At 40.8% G+C, this 19,251-nt stretch overlaps 2 protein-coding genes and 3 non-coding genes across 32 annotated transcripts in view; 4 read left to right on the top strand and 1 right to left on the bottom strand.

Moving 5' to 3' along the window:
• Positions 1-12,028, bottom strand: part of PBRM1 (polybromo 1) — a 116,044-nt gene extending 104,016 nt beyond the window's left edge. For 14 of the 28 annotated variants that reach the window (XM_045807300.2, XM_087866988.1, XM_087866989.1 and 11 more), the window contains exons 1-4: positions 11,898-12,022; positions 8,841-8,966; positions 7,072-7,224; positions 4,684-4,781 (exon numbers count right to left, since the gene is read on the bottom strand). In XM_045807300.2, the coding sequence (XP_045663256.1) occupies positions 4,684-4,781; positions 7,072-7,224; positions 8,841-8,888 (299 nt within the window). In that variant the 5' untranslated portion in view covers positions 8,889-8,966; positions 11,898-12,022. Of the gene's footprint in view, positions 1-4,683; positions 4,782-7,071; positions 7,225-8,840; positions 9,201-9,230; positions 11,517-11,543; positions 11,746-11,897 lie in introns of those variants that run through there. The other 14 variants (XM_045807303.2, XM_087866996.1, XM_087866986.1 and 11 more) reach the window with 8 other exon arrangements.
• Positions 12,029-12,049: 21 nt separating this feature from the next.
• GNL3 (G protein nucleolar 3) lies at positions 12,050-19,160 on the top strand. Its single transcript, XM_045807323.2, has 15 exons — positions 12,050-12,275; positions 13,273-13,331; positions 13,679-13,816; positions 13,933-14,046; positions 14,261-14,344; positions 15,137-15,269; positions 16,056-16,168; positions 16,412-16,535; positions 16,951-17,038; positions 17,558-17,732; positions 17,865-18,007; positions 18,090-18,226; positions 18,312-18,493; positions 18,770-18,836; positions 18,930-19,160. Exons 1-15 carry the CDS (start codon positions 12,263-12,265, stop codon positions 19,010-19,012), a joined length of 1,653 nt encoding a protein of 550 aa, XP_045663279.1. The 5' UTR covers positions 12,050-12,262; the 3' UTR covers positions 19,013-19,160.
• Positions 15,311-15,387, top strand: LOC123798838 (small nucleolar RNA SNORD19). The gene has a single exon (XR_006781414.1). It is a non-coding gene; the product is annotated as a small nucleolar RNA SNORD19 (small nucleolar RNA).
• Positions 16,215-16,296, top strand: LOC123798840 (small nucleolar RNA SNORD19B). The gene has a single exon (XR_006781416.1). It is a non-coding gene; the product is annotated as a small nucleolar RNA SNORD19B (small nucleolar RNA).
• LOC123798839 (small nucleolar RNA SNORD69) lies at positions 17,423-17,499 on the top strand. The gene has a single exon (XR_006781415.1). It is a non-coding gene; the product is annotated as a small nucleolar RNA SNORD69 (small nucleolar RNA).
• Positions 19,161-19,251: the final 91 nt, after the last annotated feature.

Genomic DNA, 19,251 nt, shown 5'->3' with positions numbered 1-19,251 from the left:
TAATTCACATCCTTTAATTCAGGATGCCGATACTGCATTCTGCTCTGTGAGGTGAAAAGCCTGACTTCAGCTCAACCTTCGGCTTATTCACGACCCACTGTGGCATCAACAGTCACGAATTAATCTAAATCCTTAGTTAACTTGTTATACTTGTTTCCTAAAGCTGCTGTAACAAATGACCACAGACTTAATGGCTTAAAGCAACAAATGTCTATCTTACAGAAGTCCCAACTGGGTCTCGCTGGGCTAAAAAAGCCAGGTGTTGGTGTTCTTTCTGGAGGTTCTAGGGAAGAATCCATTTCCTCACCTTTTCCAGCTACTAGAGGCTGCCTGCATTCATCTGCTTGTAGCCCCCTTCCTCCATCTTCAAAGTCAGGAGTGCGGTATCTTCAAATCCCTCTCTGACTCTGACCCTTCTGCCTCCCCTCCTCCCTGTTTAAGGACCCTTGTGATTACATTGAGCCAACTGGATAAACCCGGAAAATCTCTCCAAGTCAAAGTTAGCTAATTAAGACATTTAATTTTTCTCTGGCATGTAATCCAACATATTCATAGATCCTAGGGGTTGGAACATGGACATACTTGGGGGCCGTTATTCTGTCTACTACACTTATGTATGTTTTCAGAATAACTTCAACTGCCAGAGTCAGAAGGGAATTGTGATGTTACTTTGATAGCAAGACAGGAAAGAAGATCTAATCAGGGAGAACATACCCTCTGCAGGAAGGTGTATGCAATGTGCATATTGGGCCAGTAATTTGTTTTGCTTCACTGGACCACAGAAGTCAAAAGCAAAAGTATGGGGACAAAGAAAAAAAGCACAATGAAAATAATGACTGTGGCCTCTGTGTATTCCAAAAACAGATTCCTTTTAACGATGATAGCTACAACTTCACTGCTATCTTAAAGACCATAAGTAATTTTTAAAAATATGCTTTTACTCGAGAAAGGAACTCGAGAAAGAAGAACATAATACACCCAGAGCAAGCAGGAAGAATGAAATAATATACAAAGCAGAAGTTAAATAAACCAGAAAAAACAAAAACAAAAAAATCAATAAATAAGAGTTGGTTTTTTAAAAAGATCAACATAATTGACAAACCCTTATCTGGATAAACTAAAAAAAAAAAGAAGACTCAAATAATATCAGAAATGAAAGACAGGACATTACAACCAACGCCACAGAAATAAAAAGGATTATAAAAGAATACTATGAATTGTATGCCAATAAAGTGGATAACCTAGAAGAAATGGATAAATTCCTAGAAACATAAAACCTATCAAAACTGAGTATGAAGAAACAGAAAACCCGAATAGACCTATAACTAGTACAAGAGACTAAACCAGTAATCAAAAATCTTCCAGCAAAACTACTGGTATTTACACAAAATATACAAAAAAAAAAAAAAAATCAAAGGGATACATACACTCCCATGTTTATTGCAGCATTATTTACAATAGCCAATTATGGAAGCAGCCCAAGTGTCCATCGATATATGAATGGATAAAGAAAATGTGGTAATATATATGCAATGGAGTATTACTCATCCATAAAAAGAACAAAATCCTGCCATTTGCAACAACATGGATGGAGCCAGAGAGTATAATGCTAAGTGAAATAAGCTAGAGAAAAACAAATACCATATGATTTCACTCATATGTGGAATTTAAGAAACAACAAATGACCAAAGGGGAAAAAAGAGAGAGACAAACCAAGAAAGAGACTCTTAACTATAAAAAACGAACTGATGGTTATCAGAGTGGAGATGGGTAAGGGGATGAGTGAAAAAGGTGATAGGGATTAAAGAGTATACTTATTGTGATAAGCATGGAGTAATGTATAGAATTGTTGAATCACTACATTGTACACCTGAAACTAATTTAACACTGTATGTTAACAATACTGGAATTTAAAATTTTAATTAGGGGCGCCTGGGTGGCATAGCGGTTAAGTGTCTGCCTTCGGCTCAGGGTGTGATCCCGGCGTTATGGGATCGAGCCCCACATCAGGCTCCTCTGCTATGAGCCTGCTTCTTCCTCTCCCACTCCCCCTGCCTGTGTTCCCTTTCTCGCTGGCTGTCTCTATCTCTGTCGAATAAATAAATAAAAAAATCTTTAAAAAAAAAATCATCATTAAAAAAATAAAAAATAAAAAAAATAAAATTTTAATAAAAAAAAAAAATCTCCTAGCAAAGAGAAGTCCTGGACCTAATAATGGCTTCACTGGTGAATTCTACCAAACACTTAAAGAACTAACATTAATCCTTCTCAAACTTTTCCCGAAAAATTGGAGGAAAAACTTATTTATTCTGTGAAGCCACCAATACTGATATCAAAGCCAGCAAAGATACTACAAGAAAACTATAGACCGACATCCCTTATGAACGCTGATATAAAAATCCTCAACAAAATACTAGCAAAATGAATTCAGCAGCATATTAAAAGGATTATACACCATAAACGAGAGGGATTCATTCCTGGAATTCAAGGATGATTCGACCTATGAAAATTGATTAAGTAACACATCACAGTAACGAATGAAGGAAAATAACTGAGTGATCACCTCAAAGAATCTGACAAAATTCAATACACTTTCATGATAAAACTCTCCACAAATTAGGTATAGATGTAAAATACCCCAACATTAAAATAAAGACCATATATGAAAAGCCCACAGCTACCATCATACTCAAAATGGTGAAAGACTGAAAGCTTTTCGTCTAAGTTTAGAAACAAAACAAGGATGCTTGCTCTCACCACTTCTTTTCAATATATTACTGGAAGTCCTAGACAGAACCATTAGGCAACAAAAAGAAAAGGCCTCCTAATAGAAAAGGAAGAAATAAAATTATCTCTGTTCACAGATGACATGATCTCATATGCAGAACACTCTAAAGATTAAAGAATAAAAAGGTAGAATAAGCGAATTCAGCAAAGTTGCAGTATACAGAATTAACACACACAAAAATCAGTTGCATTTCAATACACTAACAGTGAACAATCCAAAAAGGAAGAAAATAATTCAATTTACAGTAGCATCAAAAAGAAAAAAAACTTACAAATAAACCTAAACAAAAAGGTGAAAAACTTGTACACTGAAAACTGTGTAAAAATTACACAAATTACAGAAAAATTTCTGTAAGAAATTAAGGACACAAATAAATGGAAAGATAGCCCATGTTCATGGATTAGAAAACTTACGTATTGTTAAGACACCAATACTCCCAAAGCTATCTACAGATTCAACGCAACACCTATCAAAATCCCAACAGCATTTTTTGCAGAAACAGAAAAATCCATCCTGAAATTTGTATGGAATTTCAAATAGCCCCTAATAGCCAAACCTATCCTGAAAAAGGCAAAGTTGGAAGACTGTACTACGGTTCTTCAGAGAAACATAGGAAAGAGATGTATACACAAACACACATAATATAGATACACACATACACAGACACACACACACATATGAGATTTATTACAGGAATTGGCTCATGTGATTATGGAGGCCAAGAAGTCCAGAATCTGTCATCTGCCAGAGAACTGGAAAAGCCAGTGGCATAATTCAGTATGACTTTGAAGGCCCAAGAACTAGGAGCTCTGAGATCCAAAGGCAGGAGCAGATGAATGTCTCGGTTCAGGGAGCACTAATTCATCCTTCTTCCTCCTTTCAGTCTATTCAAGGCCTCAGGGACTGGATGACCCAACTGAACTGGTTAAGGCCATGTTCTCTACTCAGTCTTCTATTCAGATGCTAATCTCTGCCAGAGACATCCTTATAGACACAGGTTGTCTGGGCATCCCCTAGCCCAGTCAAGTTGACACATAAAATTAACCATCACAAGTACTTTTCTGATTTCAAAACTTACTACAAAACTACAAATGTGGCAAGGATGTGGAGAAATCGGAACCCTTGTACACTCTTGGTGGGAATATAAAATGGTGCAGTGGTATGGAAAACAGTACGGTGATTCCTCAAAAAATTAAAAATAGAATTACTATAAGATCCAACAAAGCCACTTTTGGGTATATATCGAAAAGAACTGAAAGCACCATCAAAGAGGTATTTACATACCCACGTTCACTGAAGCATTACTCACAAGAGCCAAGAGGTAAAAGCAACTCAAGTGTTTATCAATGGATGAATAAACACAAGATGGTAGAGCCACACAATGGAATATTATTCAGCCATAAAAGGAAGGAAATCCTGTCATATGCTACAACATGGATGACCACTGAAACCATTATGCTAAGTGAAAGGCAGCGTCACAAAAGACAACCACTGTTATGAGTCCACTTATGTAAGACCCCTGAACATAGTCAAATTTAGAGAAACAAAAAGTGTTAACGGTGGCTGCTGGGGGCAGGAGGAAAGAAATAAGGAGTTTTGTAAGGGATACAGAATTTCAAGTTTGCAATGTGAAAAAGTTTTGGAGATCTGTTGTACAACAATATGAATAAACTCTTAATGAACTGCACACTTAAAAATGTAATATGTATAAATTTTATGCTGTATTTTACAATAAAAACAATTTTTTTAAAATATGCTTCACTACATCCTGACAATTAAAACTACAATCTGGACCCCAGTATCCTTTAAGTCATTCCTTCCAGAGGAAAACTCTATTACCAAGTGCTGTACACATGGACCCAGGACCAAACCCCTCCCACTCACCTCCAACTCACCTTCGTTTCGGTGCCCTAATGAAGAGCTCACAGAGAAGCCTGCCCTGCTCATCCTTATAGTCTCGGATGGTATTGTACAGTTCATGGCATACAGCAATCTATACACAGGAAAAGGTGAAAAAAAATCACCAGAAACGTGAACAGAAAGCCAGTGTAGGTATATGATTATCCTTAATAAAAACATATCCATAAAAGGCAAGTAGAGAAGAAAACGGACATATCCCCAAGTTCCCCGCAAGAACCCATCTGAAATACGCTGACAGTATTTCCTTATTTAAAATAATTTAACTGCGTAGGGGCACCTGGCTGGCTCAGTCAGAAGAGCATCCGACTCCTAATCTAGGGGTCATGAGTTCACGCCCCACATTGGGTATAGAGATTACTTAAATAAACAAAACTTTAAAAAATTTAATTAAACACCTTGGTATCTTTCATCAGATTTATGCTACTCCTGGTTGTTCTTTTCTCTTAAGCTAAATCAGTTCATACCACTCTCTTGGTTAAAATCATTCAAAATAGGAGCTTCTTCCTACTGAGAGAATAAAATCTCAACTCCCAACATTGACCACAGCGTATGTAGGGTAACTACATACTGTGGCAGGGCAGACTTTGCCAGTCTCCTTCTTCCTCTTGACCATTTCTATAATCACAACACAACAAACCCATTCCTGACCTAGCTCCTCTGCACTGGGTCCCTCTGCCGAGAACACCCTTTTCCAGTACTTTGTAGGGCCAGTGCCTTCCCATCACAGAGAAACCCCTCAAGGCTTGGGCCCAGGAAGCCCAAATCATCCAAACTTTTTTTCTTAGCGTTTATCATTAGCTGAAGGTACTTTATTATCTATTTGTTCATCTGTTTACATTCTGCTCTGCCACACTAGAATCTAACTCCATGTGAAAAATTGGCTTGTCTTACACATGGCTATATCCCAACCACCAGAACAGTGAGTGCTTGGCACATGACAAGCACACAGTTATTTGAATGGACATATAATACGATGTATGGATATTTTTTATTCTTTTTTTTGTCAAAAGGTGCAAACTTTCAGTTATGAGTAAGTACTGGGGACATAACGTACAACGTAACTATACTTAACACAGCTACTGTATATTTGAAAGTTGTCACGAGAGTAGATCCTAAAAGTTCTCATTGTAAGGAAAACAACATTTTTTTGGGTCATCTTTGGAGATGATGATATTAAACTAATTGTGGCTTCATTTCATAATATATACAGATCAAATCATTACAGTGTACATCTTAAACTTATAGTTTTATATGTTAATTACATCTCAATAAAACAAGAAAAAATTTTTTGTTCATATTTCTATTACATTGTCTGCCTTTCTCTGATCTGTAGAATTCATAAGCCCATTTGGTTATTTTTAATTAGAATTAAGTGCTTCAGCAGATTACACTTTTAGAAAAACATCTTTTCATCAAACCAGAAATAACTTTATGCAAATTTCTTATTCTAAATGCATACAGAGTAATTACTTTTTTTGAGAGCTCTTAAATATTCCTTTTATTTTTAAAATGTGTTACTGGGGGATGCCTGAGTGGCTCAGTTGGTTGGGTGTCCAACTTTTGGTTTCAGCCCAAGTCATGATCTCATGGTCGTGGGACTGAGCCCCAAGGCGGATCTGCCTGCTCAGTGTGGAGTCTGCTTGTCCCTCTTCCTCCCCTTTGGCCCCTCCCCCGCTCCCTCTCTCTCTAAAATAAATGAAGTCTTAAAAAAAAAAGTATTATTAAAGTATAGCTGACATACAATATTATTATATTAGTTTCAGGTGATTCAACAATTCTATACATTGTTCGATGCCTACCACAGTAAGTGTAATCCCTATCTGTCACCATATAATGTTATTACGGCATTGTTGACTATATTCCTTACACTGTACTTCTCATCTCTGTGACTTATTTATTTTATAACTGGAAGTTTATACCTCTTAATCCCCTTCACCTATTTCACCCACCCTCCAACCACCATTCTTTCTTTTTTTTTTTTTTTAAAGATTTTATTTATTTATTTGACAGAGATAGAGACAGCCAGTGAGAGAGGGAACACAAGCAGGGGGAGTGGGAGAGGAAGAAGCAGGCTCACAGTGGAGGAGCCTGATGTGGGGCTCGATCCCATAACGCTGGGATCACGCCCTGAGCCGAAGGCAGACGCTTAACCGCTGTGCCACCCAGGCGCCCCCACCATTATTTCTTAATATTAAATTATATTATAACTGTTAAGACTGTTGGCTAAATATACGCTTTCCATAAAAGAAAGATACGGATATTAAGCCAGAGGAAAAAGAAGTGGTGAGGCCTTGCATCTTAACTGCTTATCATTAAAGGAAGAGTAGGAAAAGCAGGCAGAAACTGTGATGCAAGTTACTCACAGGATCTACAGTTGGAAGATTGGAAAGTCTCCTCCTTTTCCTGCTTGGGCCTGGTGTGGATACAGAATGGTGCCCGTCATCAAAGTCCCCGCTGACACTACTGGATGGGGAGGTAGCTCGTCTTCTCTTGGAACCCATGGAATCCAACTTCTTCTATAAGAAATAATCGGCCATGTTCATATACTTAAATTTAGACACTGCCACCAAGCCCTCAGCTAGCCACTTGCTACCCAGATTCTGGTTCACTTAGGAGGATATTTTAACCGTTGTAAAGAAACTTAACTGTCAGTTTTTTCAGTGGAAGTTCTGGACCTTGTTGCTTCAGCCCCTTCACTTACCAAAATGCTACACTTTCAACTCAGCTGGGGCAAATTCAACAAAAGTATACCCATTTTTATGTCACCAAGTTTGACCCAATCATGTCTGGTCCCAAATTTACTCCTCACTGGACTTTGAAAACCTACATGTAGGGGTACACCAGTGTGGAGGCATTGATCCCTCAGGCCCTGAGGCAGAAGCCCCAAGGCAGTCACCTCTGAAGTCAGCAGCTTCGTCTGTTTTCCCCAGTGTGTCTAACAATTCTGATCATTTTCCAGATGGGCCATGGTGTGGAAAAAATAGAAATCGGTACCTGAGGCAAATGAGCAGTGCCAAAGTGTAGGGGACAGAGGACAATTAACCTTCTAGCATTTTAGATGAATTCTAAAATTAACACACTAAAAATGAATTTTCTCCATTCATTAAAGAAGGACACAAAACATATCCCTGAAAAACACCTAATGTGACTTACCATACCTATGTCAAAGTAGTAAAACTGCTATGAAACTTTTCTGTCAACAGACTGACCTCCTTTTCAGTTATATGAGGTATTCTATTCCCCTGAATTTTGAAATCATAGCTTTAAGTTTCAGCACATGATTTGGAATAGTACCTCAGAGGGGAATTTTTAGGTCCTAGTTGGCCTTTCAGAAACACATAAATATTTGCTGTCAGGTAGGCTGTCTAGTAACTAATGTTAACACGACTTTACAAATGTACACACTGACTGTAACACAAAAAATGCAACCACTGAAATGATCGCTACAGCTAGAGGGAAAGGGTTTATACCTGAGAAGGTCCTATAATGCTTATACAATTTAACGACAGTATCAAATAGTATACTGTGATTTCAAAGGTCTGTAAAGCTAAAAGAAAAAAACCAATCCCAGTTTCATTCATTAACATTCAATGTCAGTAAACTAAGACACCAGCAGCTGAACGAATGGGTTGCGAGTAGGTATGGAGAGAAAAACTGGGGATCTCCAGGGAGAAACGAGGAGCAAAACAAACCAACACATAGAACATTCTGGTAACCAACTAAGAAACAAGAGGAGTTTCCTATCTCTTCCGCTGGAACTACCGTCCACATGGTATTTAAAAACAGCCTACCATGACGATATTCCTTCCTCTAGGCTTTGGTTTGTTATACAGTATATTGGTTTGCAATTGGCTACAACTGGCTAAAAGGTTCAAAGGGCTTAGGCCAAGGACAGCCAAGTGTTGTTGATTTTCTTTTGTTTTATAAAAGGCTGATAAACTGGCCTCAATTCATTAAGATGAAGAAACTAAAGACCAAACCTCAATAAACAAGCTATGACAAGGACACAAGTGAATTTGATGAACATGACAAGGGAATCTTTATGGAAAGGATAACAAAATTTAAGAAAACTGGAAGGGAAAAGGCAAGGAAGGACAGAAAAGAGAAAAGGTGTAGATGATCAGTAATTTACCAGCTTTACCAGAGCACAACCAGCGCCTCGAAAAGCCAGTCTCCTCATTATGTCTGAAGGCCAAGTGAAGCCAGAGGGAGAAGGCAGGGCTTTAGAAGTGCTGATTCAGTGTTAATATATTCAAAACTGAAAGAGAAGAACAAGGCAGAGAAAGGGGAAATAAAAAAGAAAGGTCAGAAGGAGTAAAAATGAGTACGAATAGACAGAAAACATTCAAGTAGAGCTGCTAAAGAAAGATAAGAGAACTGGAGAAAATAGCCGTATCAGTTCTCTTGTGCCGAACTGCTGCAAAGGCTCAGGCACTAACAGTACCTGACATTTCTTTCCATTTAAAAACCAAATGCTTTTCATATGCTTAAAGACGGATCGATGGGATTCCCCTTTACTCACATGGAATGACTGTCAATTCCAGGAATGAAGCATGCCTGCCCAAATGCCCCCTAGTCAATAAGAGCAGAGTTCAGTCACAGAGCTGGAATGGAGAGTGAACACATGTGGAAGGCTCACATGTGACACCAAGTGTTGGCAAGCTGGAACAAACCAAGAATGGCTCATGTGAATAGAGTCTGGAAAACTCTTCCCCCCCTAAAAAAAATTCAGAGAAAGACATTTCTTTCCAGAAGTCCTATCAGCACTGGAAAGACATCACACATAAGTTTAGAAAAATTAAAAACAAAGCCTTCGATCATTTTGGCAGGCGATCAAAATTACCTTCAGAAATAATCCACTGAAAAGCAAATGACAAAAAATTGTAAATTGTTGGTGTGTGTATACCAGTTTAGACCACACAACATCCAAAACTCCTTAAATCATTAACTTTCTCTGGTAAAACAGGAAAAAGATGCAGCTTAAGGGCAATTTTCAATTATTTTCTTATCCAAAGGACACGTTTTTAAATGTATTTTGGAAGTTTGGCAATAAAGGCAATGTGGCTAGGTAGGTAGGAGAGGCAACAGGACTCGAGCTCAGAAGACCAGAACACGAGTCCCAAGTCCCCCACTTCGAATTATCTGTTTGATGTTGCTTGAGTCACAATCTCTCAGAGCTGTTTCTTCACTTCTAAAATGAGAACAGTATGCCTTAGATTATTGGGGCTGTGAAATGTACATGAAATCACTGTGAAACTTTAAAGCACAACAAAGAAGTTTCAACTCTAGATTAAATGCTCCCTGGGAACAGGAATAGCACTTTATTCATTTTTGTAGCTCTTGCTTATAGAATAGTTTCTGGTATAGTATTAATGATCAATTTATCTTTTTAACAAACGCATTAAAAGTATACATAAGAGGGACATTAAAAAAAGCTTGTGTGGTTTAAAAGGACTGTGAGCATCCCTTTAGCAATTCTTTTCCCATGAAGAGGAAACAGATTCTGGAACTCAAATACAAGTTTTAAAATGGCACTGATTACAGTCACATATCCAAAAGTCTGACAACCAACAAATTACAGTGGACACTAACAAATAACTTTAAAGTGTGCAGCTGGGAAAATACTGACTCATTATAGCCACATAGTATATTTTGACAGTTTATAAACTAGTACTTCTTGTGATACTCAATACTGGAATATATTACAGTATTACAAGAATCTCGGAAAACAGGATTTGAAGGAAAAAAAAAACACCCTTAACATTGGCATTCACAGCTTTCTCTATTCTATGCCTTGGTTGCCTATTTTTTTAAACAAAAGTGTTAGACCATATGTATCGTTTTGCAACTTGTGTTTTGTTTTTTTTTTTTTAATTTATTTGACAGGATAGACACAGCCAGCGAGAGAGGGAACACAAGCAGGGGGAGCGGGAGAGGAAGAAGCAGGCTCATAGCGGAGGAGCCTGATGTGGGGCTCGATCCCATAACGCCAGGATCACGCCCTGAGCCGAAGGCAGACGCTTAACTGCTGTGCCACCCAGGCGCCCCGCAACTTGTGTTTTAACAGGATTCTTCCAGATGTTCAGTGGCTTGATAATAGCCTATCATATATATGCCACAATTTACTAATCTTGGGGTTTTGGGTAGAATATTAATATTTGAGATATTTTGTACACCCAAAGCCAAAGAAAGCGATCAGGCCCTTCCTTTTATCCACGCACATATTTGTTACTGTTTTAAATTGGAAATACTTCTTCAAAAGATACTTTCCTATCTTTCTTTGAATCTTAAAATACCGGCAATCTGTTAACAAATAATAAAGCAAAATCATACTACTCTTAATGGAAAAACATCATCTCAAAATCATTTTCGAAGAGCCCTAGTTTTTTGGAATGTAAGTTAATAAGAATGTTTTATTCCAACATATGTTCTATAACTATAGTATTAATTTCTATATCTGCTATACTATGTATTTGCCATTTGTTTTTCAGTATTCCTTCTACATTTTGCCAATCTTATTTAAATCACCAGTATCTGCTCTATCACAACAAAACCACGCTTGTTTCAGTAAAAAATCTTAAGAGGTGGAAAATTATTAAAAACCAGGAAACGTACAGTTTTAAAACCTCGATTTTTTTGTGGTGCTGCATAAAGATAGGATACTTAAATATCTAGCCTCTACTATAAATACAAGTCCCATTGATAAAAACATTCGGTCTGAGCACAGTCATCTAGAAGATGTAAAAAAAAAAATTTTTTTTGATTTAAAAAAAAAATTCACCAGTTGAGTTTGCGTCCGAACCGTCAAGAAACAACAAAAAAAGGAGGCCCTGACCTGCGGAAGAAATGAAAGACTTTCCGGACCTGTCACTGGTACGGGGGACTAAGGGAAACGTTGACAGCTTTGAAGCTGCCCGCGACGAGTGCTCGGCCAGCCGCAGGCGCGGGAAAGAGGGAGCGGGGTGTTTCCGGGCCGAAGCGCGCCTTTGTCCCGGCCGGCAGGTGCGGCAAGACTGCCTGGCCGTCCCGACGCCCGCCGCCGTGCCCCGCCCCGCGCGCCCGGCCCGACCGGCGCGTCCCCACGGCCGGGGCGGGGCCTCCGCCGCTGCTCCCGCCCGCCCGGGCCCACACAAAGGCCCGGCAGCCGGCCGAGAAGGAGCGGCCCCGCCCGCCCCGGACCCGGCCTTACCCAGCCGCTCCGCCGCCTGCAGCCCCGGCCGCGGTCCCCGACCGCCGCGCCCCGCCCCGTGGCCGCCACGGCTGCTGCTATTGCTCCTCCGGCTGCGGCCGCTGCCGTCGCTCCAGCACCCGCCGCCCTCACCGCCCTCACCCCTCCCGGTGCCGCCGCAAAACCAGTCCCGCGGCCGCCAAGCGAGCCCGGCTCCGCACGACACTGCGTGCGCGCGCACGCGAGCGGGCGGCGGCGCTCTTTACGGCGGTAGCGTCAGTGCGTGACGCTGGAGCTCGGCCGCAATTTACACGTGGCTGTGTCAGAGACACGTTGTTGCTGCTGTTACTGCAGTCACTGCCGGCGCTGCCCTTGCTACTACCAGTATGAAGCGACCGAGTGAGTGGGGTCGGGAAGCGGGTGTGGAGGGGCCTTTGTCTCTGATGGTCGACGAACCGCCGGGGCGCTCTTCTGTGGGTATGAGGGACCCTGCGGGTAGGCCGTCGCGCTGGTCCCCAGTAGAAGCGAGGTTTGGAAGGCCCAACGCTGAGCGCTGGCCTGTTTCACTAAAGGAAGACAAAGTGAAGATCACTGGAGCGCCTGGGTGGCTCAGTTGGTTAAGCGTCTGCCTTTCGCACAGGTCATGATCCCGGGGTCCTGGAATCGAGCCCCGCGGACTCCCTGCTTTGTGGGGAGTCTGCTTCTGCCTCTCCCCCTGCTCTTGTTCTCTGTCAAATAAAATCTTTTTTACAAGAGAGGGAGTCTTTGACAGAAACAGCCTACAAGCAGGGAGAGAGGGACAGGAAGAAGCATGTTCCCCCCTGAGCAGGGAACCCCATGCGGGACTCGATCCCAGCATCCTGGGATCATGACCTGAGCTGAAGGCAGACGCTTAACCGTCTGAGGCACCCAGGCGCCCAAAAAGATAAATGAAATCTTTAAAGAAAAAAAAAAAAGTGAAGATGAGGCCTGGGTCTCTGCGTAAACAGGGTCTCAGCCAGGTTTTGGGCCCAGCATTTTCCCCCCTTGAGCCACGTTCAGTCTGGCCCTGGTGAGGTTTGGGAGCCGCCTCTGAAATCCACTGTTCTGTCCTGACTTGTGATACATGGTGTGTGACAAGACGTGCCTGCCGTTTGGGGTCTCATCCTGCTGTGTGCGATTTCAGTTTACTACAGGAAGAGTGGGAGTAAGGAAGCTGGGCTCTGCTTGGGATATACGGAGTCAAACTGAGATTTTAGAATCGTCTACATTTATTATCTACCACATAGGATTCTTAAATTAGGTTCGAGAGTTAATTGCTAAATAGGAAAAGGTATATGACCCTCAAGCACAGTCAGTAAAAACTAAACAAATGGATCACTTGTGTCTAATCGTTTTGTGATGGGTTTCTTTGTAGAGTTAAAGAAAGCAAGTAAACGCATGACCTGCCATAAGCGGTATAAAATCCAAAAAAAGGTAAGTGCTGTACTTGGAAGAGCTATATTAAATATAATGCTAAACTGATTTGTGCCCTACCTCTCCTCCACTAGGAGGTTTGGATTAAAGTTGAAGTTAAGTAGACTGTCCGTGGGCACCAGTTCTTAGACATCAGGGGTATAGCTGTGGGAAAGTGCAGTAATTTGGTGATAAGTCTGTAAACTGATCAGCATGTTAATGTCTGCAGAGTCCCCTGAAGACATTTTTTTGCAGTTTTATACATAAATATGTACGTTCTCTGTGTGGTTACAGTTTAATTTTTCTGGGTTATCTTACAGGTATAACCGATTTTAGCCAGATACTGATAAAAATTTTTATTATAATAGGTTCGAGAGCACCATCGGAAATTGAGGAAAGCGGCTAAAAAACGGGGTTGCAAAAAGCCTAGAAAAGACCCAGGAGTTCCAAACAGTGCTCCCTTTAAAGAGGCTCTTCTTCGGGAAGCTGAGCTCAGGAAACAGCGAGTAAGATATGTTAATTCAGACTTGGAACAAGTGATGTGTGGGTACGTGTAGCTTTTCAAAGTAAAGTAACACCAGGTTGCTTTGGCTTACCCATTTCTCTTATGGCTTGGACACAGCTTGAAGAACTAAAACAGCAGCAGAAGCTTGACAGGCAGAAGGAGCAGGAAAAGAAAAGAAAACTTGAAACTAACTCTGGCGTTAAGCCATCTAACTTGGAACCTGTGAAAGAGGTATGATCAAGTATCTTTGTGAATGAGAGTTCTGATGTGGAAGTAAAAACACATACCCAGGGCAGCGGCTGCTGTGCCTCTTAGAAGGACAGTTCCAACTCTCTTACTAATAGAAATATCACCTGCAGTGCCCCTAATTAGCCATGGAAAATGGAGAAACAGTGCACCTGAAGTGCTAATTTTGTGTCCCTTTCCCGTTGTCTTTATCTTGCAGGAATTTGGGCAGGGCAAAGCTAAGGACAAACCCAAGTCGGGCAAACAGAATCCGAAGAAGTTGTATTGTCAGGAACTTAAAAAGGTATTTTAGTCTAGGTCAGTGTCTAAAAATGGTAATGAGGTTGAAAAGACTAGAGTCATTCTTTTTTTTCTGACACCAACCCTGTAAATGTGGAAATGGCATTTTACTTGAGCTAGATGAATCCTTCAGCAAGTTGGCTTATCCTGTTTTTTAGTTCTTATTTTTATTTATTTATTGTGGTGTATCCTATTTAAGGTCTTTTCTGTTTAGCTGAAGGAAATATTCTTAAGGTATAAAATTTTTGTACAGGAACAGTGCATGATTTCCCTATAAGCATGATTTCCCAGAACGGTACGCATGTTGATAGTGGTTTTAAAACAAGGGAAAATACTTTAGAGCAAGCAGTGTGAAAAAAAATACTCTGTTGAAACCTAAGTGAACGAAGTCAAGGGAGTGTCTTGGCATAGTTGCTCCCCAAAACTCCCATCCCCAATACCCATTTTTCCACACTCACTCCCCTCTGTGAATAGAACATGACTGCTGCTCAGCAGCTCTTGGCAGGGCCGGTGGGGCCTATCAAACCACATAATACGCTATTGAAGGGTTATAGATTCAGACGGTGGCGGTATTTCCACTTTTGAAACCCACTTTGATGGGAGACCAGAGGCTGCCTTGCAAACCTGTATTTTACTTTCCTGAAGAAATGACCCTGTGAACATTCTTCATGCCAAAGTGAAGATGTCAGATCCAGCTCTGAGCTCACCCTGTTGCAAAGTGGAAAATGCCAGTATACTTGTATGGAGGGTGTTGCCAGAGCAAGGGATGCTCCTCTGATAGTTTCTGCTCTGACAGGTGATTGAAGCCGCAGATGTTGTGCTGGAGGTGCTGGATGCCAGAGATCCTCTTGGTTGCAGGTGTCCCCAGGTAGAAGAGGCCATTATCCAGAGTGGACAGAAGAAGCTGGTACTTGTATTAAATAAATCAGGTGAGCAAAAGGGATGCCTTTTATGTTCCATATGCACTAGCGAGGTATGAGGAAAACACGTGAGCAGTCTGATTTTTACTGAAGACTGATAAGATCCAACTCTGACCTCAGTAAAGCCAGTGCATATGGTCTTGTTGCCACAGACAGTGCTGGGCAATGGGATGGAGGTATTTTCTATAAGTGATTAACGGGTTTCTACTGTTCTTTAGCCATTCAGTACTTACCATCTTATTTAAGAGTATAAGCTGCTCTATGTAGTTTACGGTGCAATATATTGTACATAGGAAGTGATGGTAGTTTGCCATATTCCCCACATCTGCATAATGTCCATATATGACAGTGTTTATATGAAGTGCATTTAGGAAGTACTGGTTTGAGCATCAGGGCCAGGAAAACCCAGAAGAGAGACGTGTGAAGCAGAAAGTAAGAATGGCATCCACAGTTACTGTTGCTGACTCTCAGGTAACGTGGCTGTTACTGAGAGTAAATTCTGGAAACACAGCTCTAGAGTTAAGTTAGTAGGGTCATAATCTACAGGTTGACTTAATTCTGAAAGGGTGAGTGGTGCAGAAGGGAATTGAAGAAATACAGTGGTGTAGATAGTGAACTCTGTTAAGATAAGGGCAGCATGGTGGGGAGCTTACCCTCTTCCCATCTTCCACTTAAATCCTTTTGGAAAAATTATGAAGAGACAAACCAGAGTAAAATCCGAATATCGGATAGTGCATATTCATGTCAACAAAATGACCAAATTAGAGCATGTGTCTTATTTCTAACCCCTATTAGATTTGGTACCAAAGGAGAATTTGGAGAACTGGCTGAATTATTTGAAGAAGGAATTACCAACGGTGGTGTTCAGAGCCTCAACAAATCTGAAGGACAAAGGCAAGATAATCAAGGTACTCTCTTTGGTCAGTGGTGGGAAGTATGGTTCTTTCAGATTTTGGATGGCTGAAATATGATGAGTATACAAAATCTTGATTAAAAAATGAGAACTCATAAGATCCAACTCTGATTTCATCCAGAGATAATCTGAAAGATAATAGTGTGGTGGTTTTAATAGCTGGGCTCTGGAGCCAGATTGCCTGGGTTTTATCTGGAGGGTTATCAGAAGTAGCTAAACTAATTATATGGAATTTTAGCATTTGAAGGTAAGGAAGAGAGCTCCATTCAAAAGTGAAGTCTGTGTTGGGAAAGATGGCCTTTGGAAGCTTCTCAGAGGTTTTCAGGAGGTTTATGGCAAAGCCATTCAGGTTGGAGTAATTGGTGAGTTTCAGTTCAACACACTTTATGTCTTACCTCTTAAGTGCCAAGGTTTTATTCATGTTATTCATGTTAACAGTGTATTGGGTTGGTGCTCAGTCAAGGGCTTGTTCAGACATTAGTTTCTTGCCCACTTCACCAAACACAAAAATGTTAAATGCTGCCTGTTTCAGTGCTGTGTACTATAGGAAGTTGGCTTCTGAAAGCTCCTGGTTTATTTGAAATAATATTTTCCTGCTCTTTGATTACTTGTGCAAGAAATGAAGATGCTAAGATTGGTCTTAGTGTTGAAATGAAGACACTCAGATCCAACTCTGATCTTGCTCCAAACATCAGGCAAACGTAAAATAACGCAGTGGAAATTTTATAATTACCAGAGTACATAATGCCTTTTGTTCTGTGGATTTCCCGTTTGTAGGTTTCCCAAATGTGGGGAAAAGCAGCATCATCAACAGCTTAAAACAAGAACGGATATGTAATGTCGGTGTATCCATGGGGCTTACAAGGTAAAGTGAGTTTTTCCATAATTGTGATATTTCATTACAGATGAGTAAATATTATTTTGTTTTGGATAACTCAAGGAAGACCATTTTCTATTTTTTCTTTAGGGGTGTCAGTGAAAGGAACAGGGTTAAGTCAGTGCTCGACTTAGGGAAGAATTGATTAGAGTGGAATAGCTCACATCTAGTTTGAAAGACAAGCAAATAGGTTGAGAGAAGGGGAAGCTGCCTCAGAAGAAGGGATACTTGAGTCCAACTCTGAACTGAAGTCAGCCAGGTGGAGGGGAAATTTTCATGGCAGAGGAAGCAGCACGTGTTCAGGTCAACACATAAGCTATAACATGCAGTGTTTCTCTTTAACAGAGGAGGAGGACTGTTAAGAGTTTCATAAACATGAAGCAAGTGATGATAAACTGGATCTGACAGACTGTGCTGAGTTTGTTCAATCCAACCCTGAGCTTCGTGTTGTCTCTCATCCTTCACGGAAACCAGTGCTCCCATCAGTTACCATCCCTCTTGTTGCAGGTGCATGCAGGTTGTCCCCCTGGACAAACAAATCACAGTCCTGGACAGTCCAAGTTTCATCGTGTCTCCACTTAACTCTGCCAGTGCACTTGCCCTGAGAAGTCCAGCGAGTATTGAAGTGGTGAAACCAGTGGAGGCTGCTAGTGCCATCTTGTCCCAGGCCGATGCTCGACAGGTAGAAGAACCCCCTTCCCTTCAGCTCTGTCTTCTCTTTCATCATAAGCACTTTAAGTAGAAGATTTTCAAGGTTTTTTTTACACTGTATCAGATGAATGACATTTTCAGGTTTTGTTGTTTTTTTTTTCAGGTAGTATTGAAATTTACTGTTCCAGACTTTAAGAATCCTCTGGAATTTTTTACATCGCTTGCTCAGAGAAGAGGACTGCACCGAAAAGGTGGAAGCCCAAATTTAGAAGGTGCTGCCAAACTGATGTGGTCGGAGTGGACAGGGTAAGACTAACTTCCGTTGACATTTTGAGGATCACATGGAATGAAGGAACTGATTTCTGACAGATCTTGTGTTTAATACCAGTGCCTCCTTAGGTTACTATTGCCCTCCCCCTACATCCTGGACTCCCTCTCCACATTTTAATGAGGGCATCGTGACAGACATGAAAAGGGGCCTTAATCTGGAAGAACTGGAAAAGAACAATGCACACAGCATACAGAGTAAGCAAGTCTTGTGTTTGCTGTCTTCATTGGCTGACAGACCAATAAAGATCTCCTGTTCACTTGAGCTGTATTCCTTCCCTAGCTGTCAGGGGCCCTCGTTTAGCCAGTAGCATCCTTTTCCAGTCTTCGGGTCTGACAAATGGAATAATAGAGGAAAAGGACATACCTGAAGAACTACCAAAACAGAAAGAGAAGAAGCAGGAGGACGGGGAGGACTACAAGGACCTTGACAGTGACCAGGAAATTGTTGATGAAGAAGCTGGTGTAAGTATGTTGTATAAGTTGCTTAAGCTGAAGTTTAAGTTTTTGAGCGTTATAATTCTAACGAATGGGAAAGAGGCTGAAGGGAGAGATTAAACAGTTCGTAAAAGATTACCAAAAAAACCCCTTAAGATTTAGGTACTTAAGGCTTGCAATCATTAGTCTTAATTTTGTACGTCCCGTTATGTGTACTTTCAGAGTCTTTCCAGATATGCAGTTCCTTGGATTAATGAGCAGACAAGGGCTACTAATCTTGTACTATTTCTCTGTGTCCCACAGGAAAAGAGCTCCGACGTGTCTGGGGCAGGAGAGGCCTGGGAGGCACTGCCTGAGGAGTCTCAAGCAGGTGGGGCAGCTTGCGGGGAGGGGTTTGCAAACAAAGTAGCATGGTATGGAATTGCCTTTTTTCTTTAAACCTCTTTTCTTTCCTCCAATATAGATGAGTCGGCACCATCTTACATCTCAGATAAAATGACGGAAGAGGAAGATGATGCTTATGACTTCAGTATAGACTATGTGTAACAGAACCGTGTCCTTTTATAAGGTGGTTTCCTAACATTTTGAACAGACTGCTAAACTGTTATATTGCGTGTGATCTACCAGGTTGTTACAGTATGATACAAACTATAAATTTTGTAAATATGTATTATACGTTCATCTTTAAAAATAATGCGATTTTGAAAGTGTCTAAGTTCTGTAAGAAAACTCCTCTTACACTATGAGTGAACAGAAGTATAGTTAATTACCTGGAAGCAAAAAAT

Source organism: Ursus americanus, chromosome 14 (genome assembly GCF_024610735.1).
Source record: "Ursus americanus isolate L20-20 chromosome 14, mUrsAme1.1.p, whole genome shotgun sequence".
NCBI lineage: Eukaryota > Metazoa > Chordata > Mammalia > Carnivora > Ursidae > Ursus > Ursus americanus.
Note: the sequence above shows the minus strand (reverse complement) of the source record. Positions and strands in the feature narration are given on the sequence as shown.

Excerpts from the sequence above, each read along its gene's own strand:
- GNL3 (XM_045807323.2), top strand. Across the intron at positions 13,332-13,678 it reads GGTATAAAATCCAAAAAAAG|GTTCGAGAGCACCATCGGAA; the intron begins GTAAGTGCTGTA and ends TTATTATAATAG. Across the intron at positions 17,039-17,557 it reads GTATCCATGGGGCTTACAAG|GTGCATGCAGGTTGTCCCCC; the intron begins GTAAAGTGAGTT and ends CTCTTGTTGCAG.